Source organism: Sinocyclocheilus grahami, unplaced genomic scaffold (genome assembly GCF_001515645.1).
Source record: "Sinocyclocheilus grahami isolate Dianchi unplaced genomic scaffold, SAMN03320097.WGS_v1.1 scaffold223.1, whole genome shotgun sequence".
Taxonomy (NCBI): Eukaryota; Metazoa; Chordata; class Actinopteri; order Cypriniformes; family Cyprinidae; genus Sinocyclocheilus; species Sinocyclocheilus grahami.
In genome coordinates, this window is record NW_015505402.1 from 2,343,964 (window position 1) to 2,353,891 (window position 9,928).

The following is a 9,928-nucleotide window of genomic DNA, read 5'->3' on the forward strand; positions in this document are numbered from 1 at the left end:
CCAGCATCTTTGGCAATGAATGTTTGTGGCTTACCCTCCTTGTGAAGGGTGTCAATGTATTCATTGGCTTGTGGTCTTCTTCTGAGGCCACACGGTCATTATATATAGCCGCTTTGATTGTCGGGTAGAAGTCTGCTGTGGAGCTCGCCTCAGTGTGGATTCAGAAGAAGTGGGCATCAAGAGTGCATTAAGGATGTGCCAAATGAGGCCTTTGAAGCATTGAGACTTTTACAACAAACTGCGTTGATGCTTTGTTCGAAGCTTTTGACAGAGTGCTCTACCCTGCCATCTGGTGGTCAATAACAATTCTTACACCAACTGTGTCATTTAGATCAGGGGTGGGCAAACTGGCCCTTCCAGGCCACTTTCCTTCAGAGGTTAGCTCCAACCCTAATCAAACACACCTGAACCAGCTAATCATTGTCTTCAAGACTACTAGAAGGCTACAGGCAGGTGAGTCATATCAGGGAGGGTTGGATCAAATCTCTGCAGGAAAGTGGCCTGGAAGGGCCAAGTTTGCCCATCACTGATTTAGATGTTTTGTTCATTGGGATGTCATTGTAAGGTTTAATTGTCTATTTAATCAGCATATGTGTCATAGCAAGGCGGCATGTGTGTGTGCAGCGATAGAGTTTCACAAATTTATTGTATTTTGCACAATACAATGACAATAAAGACTTTATTTTCTTCATTTTTACTTGCATCAAACTTGTGCCTTTTCACATAAATATAATGTTTAATACGCCAATAAATAAGACCTACCTCATTTTTCATTGCACCATTTTTGTCTCTTCCTTACAAAAGAACGCAAACATGCACATTGTTAAAAAAAACACAAATGCACAAATACAAATGCAGTTATTGCATTTAATATATTTTGCAATATTATATTTTTCTCACCACTGTGAGCTGTTGACAACAGAGGACGGCGTTTACAAACAGCAAAAATGTTTGTGGTTAAGGAAGGACTTTTATCCTTTTTGGGAACAGTGGTTGAGCCCGCAAGGTGTTTTAATTTTCATTCAGTCAACAGACATTCACATGTCATTGCTTTTAATAGTAATACTATAATTAACAACGATACACCACGTAAAAACACCACATACATATAGGCATGCTGAATTTTGCACAATACAATGACAATAAAGACTTTATTTTCTTCATTTTTACTTGCATCAAACTTGTGCCTTTTCACATAAATATAATGTTTAATACGCCAATAAATAAGACCTACCTCATTTTTCATTGCACCATTTTTGTCTCTTCCTTACAAAAGAACGCAAACATGCACATTGTTAAAAAAAACACAAATGCACAAATACAAATGCAGTTATTGCATTTAATATATTTTGCAATATTATATTTTTCTCACCACTGTGAGCTGTTGACAACAGAGGACGGCGTTTACAAACAGCAAAAATGTTTGTGGTTAAGGAAGGACTTTTATCCTTTTTGGGAACAGTGGTTGAGCCCGCAAGCTGTTTTAATTTTCATTCAGTCAACAGACATTCACATGTCATTGTTTTTAATAGTAATACTATAATTAACAACGATACACCACGTAAAAACACCACATACATATAGGCATGCTGACTGATATAACTATAACATTGCACTAAATGGGTCGCGGGTATGGGACAGCGCAATCGACGCGCTTTGTATTTGAGCCTAGCGTGACGTGTCCGTGAGGTAACGAAGCTTCGTTTTCACAGGTCACGTGACTGCCTCATTTCAAGCAATGCTCCGGAACACCGTTTCGAAGCACTAGTGTGTCAAAAACTCGAAATGTGTGGACACTATAGGTGTCGATCTACCCATCCCTAGGGTGCATGGCAGCCGCAAAGGGGGAGCTCACAAGCACCCTTCTGAAAGCTAAAATGGTGAATGGGACACCCTACAGTCTCATAGACTTAACAGGCGTGCTCACATGGCGGCCATTGTAAGTCCACAAGACTGTAAATGCACATGATGTGTGCCATTTGGGATTGGGCCATAGTCTGGTGTTGTCCTTTCATGGATGTGCCAGTGAACAGACATTCACATGTCATTGCTTTTAATAGTAATACTATAATTAACAACGATACACCACGTAAAAACACCACATACATATAGGCATGCTGACTGATATAACTATAACATTGCACTAAATGGGTCGCGGGTATGGGACAGCGCAATCGACGCGCTTTGTATTTGAGCCTAGCGTGACGTGTCCGTGAGGTAACGAAGCTTCGTTTTCACAGGTCACGTGACTGCCTCATTTCAAGCAATGCTCCGGAACACCGTTTCGAAGCACTAGTGTGTCAAAAACTTGAAATGTGTGTCGACACTATAGGTGTCGATCTACCCATCCCTAGGGTGCATGGCAGCCGCAAAGGGGGAGCTCACAAGCACCCTTCTGAAAGCTAAAATGGTGAATGGGACACCCTACAGTCTCGTAGACTTAACAGGCGTGCTCACATGGCGGCCATTGTAAGTCCACAAGACTGTAAATGCACATGATGTGTGCCATTTGGGATTGGGCCATAGTCTGGTGTTGTCCTTTCATGGATGTGCCAGTGGCTTATGTCTTGTTTCTTGGTTTTGTGGTTTTCTTATTGTTTTAATTAACACTATCTGCATTTTGATCCAACTGTCCCTCATCTCGGAATTCTCCCATTGTGACACAGTCTGAGCTTTCAGGTTTTACTTTGGAAATCTCACAAACACAGGTGCATCCCCCTCAAACCCAAGAGAAATTTCTTATGAATGTCTTTCAGGAAACCACATCACTTCCAGTTCAACAGTCAAGTGGGTTGGTGAATGTGAACACAGAGCCTAAAGAAGTTGCCAGCAATGTCCAAAGAGACCAAAGTGGCCCTTTGCACCAGGAACAGAGTCCTCCAGAACTGCTGGAGACTTTTGAGGACTTGCCCATGCTAGGGTGACCATACGTGCCATTTTTCCTGGCCAGGATTTCTATATTGCCTAAAATATCTAGATTTTGGCTTTGTTTGCGTGTGCAGACCGATCGATGAAGTACCATACAGACGGTTATGCTTTCGAAATGCTCTCGAGGTACTTTAATGTCAAACACTGATCGGTCTGAGCCGCACTGCTTTTAAGTCGAACACACCTAATATGTACGCGTAATTGCATCGCTTTGACCGTAGATCCCACCTTCTCACCCGCCATGATTGGTCCATTGTACAATGCTTGCATGTTATTGGTCAAACTACTTTTCGATCATTACCTTCAGCAAGCATGAAAACAAAGCCAAAACAAATCCTGGCCAGGACGCGTCCTAGGAAAATGGCACTTATGGTTACCCTACCCATGCAGTCTGCCAACAGACACACCTTTCATCACTTACCCTGTGACTAAATCTCCAGGTAGCCTAAAAATCCCTAAAGGCTAGGGCGTAGCTGGCACCGCTTTATGATTTCTAATCTGTTTTGAGTTGTTTTAGTGTGTTGCTATATGTGTTTTCTAAGGTGTTCAGTGTGGTTGCTAGGTACTGAATGGCCCAATAATTACTTAACTGACCCAGTGTGGTCCCTCCAGCGACACATCTTTTTTTGCCTGTTTTATCATCCAGGTCAAAAAATGCTCAGCCCTCTTCAACAAGCCACCACATTTGAAGTGTTCTTAATGTCTGCAGAAGTGTGTGATTTTGACAGACAAAAAAAATAAAAAAGATATCTGGATATTTATTGGGGGGTTTTTTCGGTAATGATAATTAAACAATATTTTGCTAAGTGTGTTTTTGTGCTGGTACCTTGGCTGGTTTAGCCTGTCATAAATAGGCAAGGGATAGATAAGGGTTAGAGGCTTGTTTAAATCCTTAACCTAAAGTACCTGCAATAGTAATAATGAACCTTGTCTTAGCAAAAAAGAGAATCCCAGATATGAGTCATATATGTGTTTCCCATGTAGGAGTTCGGAAGCCCTGAGTGTCAGTGACCTGGAGTCAGGAAGCTTTATCTCTGAGAATTCCAAACAGTGTCTTATCAGAGGTGGTGACGCTCATTACTCTTCACAGACTATCAGGCTGAAAGCTGTGTATTAGCATAAGCACACATGCACATAACATAGGCAAGTTAATCACCACCTTTATAAAAGCTTCATGATACAACCCTGAAATTACAATGCAATGCTTTTGCCTACACCATCTCGGGTGTGAGATTACAGGACACATGTCCACTCCATTTAACAGACCCAAATTCACTGTTATGGCAGCCACTAATCTGTTTTAAAAGCACACTCATGCTGACATTTACAATTGAAGAAGGGTTTTGAGTTATATTTGTACCGAAATGTTTTTTGTACTTAAACGAATAGTTCACCCAAAAATGAACAATTGCTGAAAATGTACTCAGCCTCAGGCCATCCAAGATGTAGAGGAGTTTGTTTCTTCATTGGAACAGATTTGGAGAAATGGATCATTACATCACTTGGTCACCAGTGGATCCTCTGCAGTGAATGGGTGCCGTCAGAATGAGAGTCCAAACAGCTGATAGAAACATCACAGTAATCCACATGACTCCAGTCCATCAATTAATGTCTTGTGAAGTGAAAAGATGTTTGTTTGTTTGTGATAAATCCATCAAGCCATTTTTAACTTCAAACCATGACTTCTGGCTAAAATATGAGTTCTCTATCCATTAAAAATTGCTTTCTCCAGTGAACAAACAAACTCATCTACATCTTGGATGGCTTGACGGACAGTTTTCAGCAGTTTTTCATTTTTGGGTGAACTATTCCTTTAAAATAAATATATTTATTGAATTAATTTTAAAATAATTTTATAACATTAAAAAGTATCAAAATAAAACATTATTTTAAAATTAAATAAAACAATTTTTAGTTTTAATTGTTACCTTTTTAATTTGATTTATTATGATTATTATTTTAATAAATCAGATATTTTTTAAATCTTAACAATGCAAACAATTTCTTTCAGGTTTTAGTATCTAGGTACACATGGAACGTGCCAGTGAGTGCGATAGGTCAGATTCTTCTGGTGGTTTGTGGGAGTGTGAATTCCACCATGCTGAACTGATAAGTAAAGGCTGAGAGATAGTTGCATACAGTATACAGATCGTGACCTTGCTGCTTTCTGAACCACCAGAACCCCAGCCCTTCCTTACCATCCATCCAGCTCCTCCACACTGTCGGTTCATTATAGAGTGCTGCCAACACATCTCATGTATTCAACTCAAATGCTAAATCTGAAATTCTGAACATAGAAGCCAAAACAGCTTTTTTTAGCTTCTCTGAATGTTTCAGATCTGTTGAACAGCTTTTGTTAAATCTCTCTTTTGAAATGTAGTGATATCATACCAGTTTCTGTGATTTTAATGAAATGTTTTAAAGTGAGACAAGCCAGCTAATACCACAAAACGTCTGGATGTTTTCCCACCACAAATTATGTCACTTTCTGGAATGATAATGTCATTAATTCATTGGCTTGCAAAAGACAATGAAGATAGAAAATAGAAGGTGTAATTAAAACAATAGTCTCAAGAAAACAGGTTTTGTTTAAAACATTTTTATTAGAGAATGAAATCAATGCAGAAACACTGGAATGTTTTTTTTATGTTAAACGTTTGTGCCATAATATCCAGTCAAACCGTACAGTGTAATTAAATGAATTTTAAATTCAACTCCTGTTCACTTAGATTGATTGTCATCTTTAAAAAAAGGGAATGCATGATGGAGACATGAAAATGTACTGAATAGTAGGAATGACCCAGCTTACTGTCTCTGTTAAAGGGCCGTGGAATGACTGTCATCATGTGCTAAAGTCAGGAGAGAAGACTAGTGGCTTCCACCTGCTGCAACCACACAATACTAACTGTCTACTGCAGGCCTGGTGTGACCAGAGCAGAGCTCAGGGTGGCTGGATCGTTATCCAGAGGAGACAGGATGGCTCTGTCAACTTCTTTAGGACCTGGGATCAGTACAAGGTGCACGTAACAAAATATTACTTATGTGGTAAAGCTGACATAGTAGGCCTGTAAATAAGTCCACGTAGCATCTGTGCTAAGTGAACATTGCATAACATTTCTGCCAAAGCAACTAGTTCCAAACAAATTCAACTCAGAAAAAACATTGCACATCTCTCTTTGAATAAGTACTTTGTGATGCTAAAATTTATGTTCTTTATTATGGTATGAATGTGTGTAGAATGAATGTAATCCATACTACATCGACCTGTTGTCATTGTCATGTGACCTACCAGCATCAGATGTCTCTTCGCTGACGTTCACAAATCCTCTCCCGTGGCCTCATGGGATAGTAAAGTGTCCATTGGATGCACACTTTGCAAATTTGCCGGAAACAGTAGGTCATCTGGGTACTTTTTCTATACTGTTTTATGAATACTATATAGTAGAGAAGTGAGTCTATTCAGATGTAGCCACAGTAGCGGTGTTGGGTTTCTGTATTAATGTAATGTGCTTCAATAAATAATTGAGTGAATGATTCAATGACTCACTCCTAGGTACAGTCAGGTGTCTAGTTCCTGAAGGAATCAGTGTGTTTGAACAAATCATTTGAGTGAATGATTCAATGACTCACTCATACAGACAGTCATTTATTTGGTTTCTGAATGAATCATTGTGTTTGATTGAATTGTGTGAATGAATGAATCAATGACTCACTCATAAAGATTATCACTTGTTGCTGTCTACTTGTGTATTGATCACTAAACCACTAAAGGCTAGAATACACTACATGACTTTTGCCAAGAGTTGGCAAGTATATGATACCTATATTACCTAGTGTTTTAAAATCTGTTCAGGTTATCTGTTCAGTCATGTAGTGTATTCCATCTTTAATCTCACACCTATTATCCATGGGTAGCAATGGTATGTCCAGGTTTAATCCGTGGCCCTTCACAACTGATGGGCGTTGTGGGCCACATAAGCTGCAAAATAGGGTCCATGGGGGTGCTCATGAGCACCTTATAAATAATAAAAAGCAGATTTTAATGGACAAAATGCACCTTTTTAAATGAATGACATAACTATTGCCTATATACAGCAAGGCTTTGGGAATCTGGATGGAAAATACTGGCTGGGTTTGGATCACCTGTACTGGCTCACCTCTCAGGACACATACAAGCTGCGAGTAGCCATTGAAGACTGGCAAGGACGACAGGTGTTTGCGGAGTACGACAGCTTTCAGGTGGAACCAGACAGTGACTGGTACCGACTACGGTTAGGCAGTTATCAAGGCAACGCAGGAGACTCCCTCTCATGGCACAACAATAAAGCATTCACCACTCTGGATCGCGATAAGGATGCTTACTCAGGTGATCAGTCTATATTTGTTTTTGTATTTCACCTCATTTATATGGGTTGTCCTTAAAAACTGTTTTAAAAGCCTTCTGTTCTCTATCCTCCTTAGGTAACTGTGCTCATTACCAGAAGGGCGGCTGGTGGTACCACATGTGTGCCCACTCCAACTTGAATGGGGTGTGGTATAGAGGAGGCCATTACAGAAGTCGATACCAGGATGGTGTTTACTGGGCAGAGTTCAAAGTGGCCATGATGATCAAACCTGCTTAACATGAATAGAAACAAATCAGCAGAGCACCCAGAGAATTGAGAGTACGTAGAATAAGTGCCACTTTTTCTTCACAAAGATGTGACAATGAGCACTGAATGTTTTTGTGGAGCTTCAGGTTATTTTATTAGAGATCTAGTCTTAAAGTTGTATTAATATTTTTCAAACAAAGACACGATTTGAATATTTTTATTCAGATGCATTCTGATGCATAACTGCATTTTAGAATACTTACATTTTTTTTTCAACTGTCAAATATAAAAAGTGTAGTATTTTAGAAAATTGCATAATGTACATATTTTAGTCACTATACCAGAGTGTTGTCTAAAATTATAATTTTTTACTTTATTTCTTTAAACTAAAACAATATTTATTTTTAATTAGATTATGCATTTCATTTTGCACCTTTTTTATTACCTCACACATGTGGTTTTCCTCTTTCTTACTGTGAGTTTGGGCAGGATTTCCTGTTCTCAGACACTTCATGCCATGCTTCATACCATTATCACAATTAAGAACAAATAAATCCTTTTCACAAACAATACCAAAGAAGACTCTGCATCTATCATCCATCTCAGCCATTACTTACGGCATTATTGCTTATCACTTGCTTGACAATGCTTCTGCTTCAGCCGTTGATGGGTCTCTTGCTGATCAGCCTTGCTCATGGCGGTAAGTTCTCCCCATTTTGTCCTTTCTGAAAGTCTTTCTGTGGATCCTTTCAACTTTTGAAGAATTTTGACAGCTAGAATTCCAGCAAGTCATCTATAGAGGGAGTTCATCATTATTTTTGCAGTCCTGTTTATTTATTTTGTTTTTATGTATTTTTTTTCTTTATTTCTTTAGCCCTATTAACACTGAAGCTGTTTTGAAGCTGTTTTTCGAAGGTGATGTGGTTAGACCTACATGTCTAAAAAGTGTTTTAAAGCTATCGCACTTTGCAAAGTGTTCCATCTGATTTTATTTGACAAGTGATCTTAATTTCTAAAGCCAGAGACCACTAACTTTTTATTTGCCAAAAGCTACATTGTAACTTTTGAAAAGTTATTAGAGGGTGTGGTAGATGTTAGTCTCTGAACAGAAACTTAAAGGGATCATGTGATGCTGCTAAAAAGAACATTATTTTGTGTATTTGGTGTAATGAAATGTGTTTATGCGGTTTAAGGTAAAAAAAACCACATTATTTTCCACATACTGTACATTATTGTATCTCCTCTATGCCCCGCCTTTCTGAAACGTGTCGATTTTTACAAAGCTCATCGGTCTGAAAAGCGAGGTGTGCTCTGATTGGCCAGCTATCCAGTGCGTTTTGATTGGCCGAATACCTCAAGCATGTGACGGAAATGTTACGCCCCTTACCATATTGTGATGCCCTGTCCGACCGGAGCGACGAGACAAAAACATTAAAACCCATTATAAATGAGGCATTTGTTGCATCCAGTGGGGACATAATTATGGATTATAATGACTTATACTGTCTTTTTATGCATTGCGTTGCATTGCATCGCGCCGCGTAAACATAAAACCATGTCTGCATTTGTGATCTGAGAAATGACAAACAACAAGTGCTACTCTACACTGCCCAAAAAACTTGCGTTTGAATCATCAGTGGTAAATTCTTTAAATATAAAAAACATACTTACAGTCTGTGAGTCATTGTAGTCTACTCTACTAGGATCAGAAAACAGTCCTCAATAAAATGCGCTGCACACATCTGAATATTTTGATTAAACCATTCTGGAACAGTGTTGTAAATACAACTTAACCACTGATTTTTAGTCGTGTCCTCTTTTGGAAGGCCAAACAAAGTAGTTTCGCTTTCACAACGAAACAGCGTCACACACCGACGGCAGATTCGACAAAGGAGCATCCGGCGGGCTTGCGGCAACCACATGTGACGACCCCGGGCTGAACTCCGCTTCGTCCATGGTGAAATGTTGAAATCCTAGGTATGTGGGGGCGTGTTAGAACAAGCCGTTTTAGGTAGGAGTGGTTGACTCTTAACTTTTATAAAGAATATCTCTTTGGATTTGAGACTTTAGTCTTTGCAACTTTACAGATCTTATTTATGCACCAAGAGCTTGTAACACTCCAAAGAGAAAGGAAAAATTGAAATCGCATCATATGACCCCTTTAAGCACATGTAGGCAAGATTAATCTTGCCTACATTAAAAATTTATTAAATTTAATTAAAATTAACCCGCTGCAAGATTAATCTTTAATGAGCCAAAAAGAATACATGTCACACCTCTGTTCATCAGTTTGCACTACCAGTAGCTGCTCGCATTAAATTCAAGGCATTAATGTTTGCCTACAAAACCACCACTGGTTCTGCACCCATTTACCTAAATTCATTACTTCAGAGTTATGTGCCCTCTAG

The 9,928-nt window shown here is 39.1% G+C and overlaps 2 protein-coding genes across 3 annotated transcripts in view; both read left to right on the top strand.

The window, feature by feature from the left end:
• Window positions 1–5,723: 5,723 nt before the first annotated feature.
• LOC107596847 (angiopoietin-related protein 2-like) lies at window positions 5,724–7,634 on the top strand. Its single transcript, XM_016287695.1, has 3 exons — window positions 5,724–5,945; window positions 7,024–7,294; window positions 7,390–7,634. The coding sequence occupies exons 1-3, from the start codon at window positions 5,724–5,726 to the stop codon at window positions 7,548–7,550; spliced, it is 654 nt and encodes a 217-aa protein (XP_016143181.1). The 3' UTR covers window positions 7,551–7,634.
• A 339-nt stretch (window positions 7,635–7,973) lies between these two features.
• LOC107596809 (hemicentin-1-like) overlaps window positions 7,974–9,928 on the top strand; it is a 10,182-nt gene continuing 8,227 nt past the window's right edge. For both annotated transcript variants that reach the window (XM_016287638.1, XM_016287639.1), the window contains exon 1: window positions 7,974–8,220. In XM_016287638.1, coding sequence (XP_016143124.1) covers window positions 8,166–8,220 — 55 coding nt within the window. In that variant the 5' untranslated portion in view covers window positions 7,974–8,165. The remainder of the gene's footprint in view (window positions 8,221–9,928) is intronic.

Excerpts from the sequence above, each read along its gene's own strand:
- LOC107596847 (XM_016287695.1), top strand. The coding sequence starts at position 5,724 with ATGACCCAGCTTACTGTCTCTGTTAAAGGGCCGTGGAATGACTGTCAT. Across the intron at positions 5,946-7,023 it reads GGACCTGGGATCAGTACAAG|CAAGGCTTTGGGAATCTGGA; the intron begins GTGCACGTAACA and ends GCCTATATACAG. Across the intron at positions 7,295-7,389 it reads CGATAAGGATGCTTACTCAG|GTAACTGTGCTCATTACCAG; the intron begins GTGATCAGTCTA and ends TATCCTCCTTAG.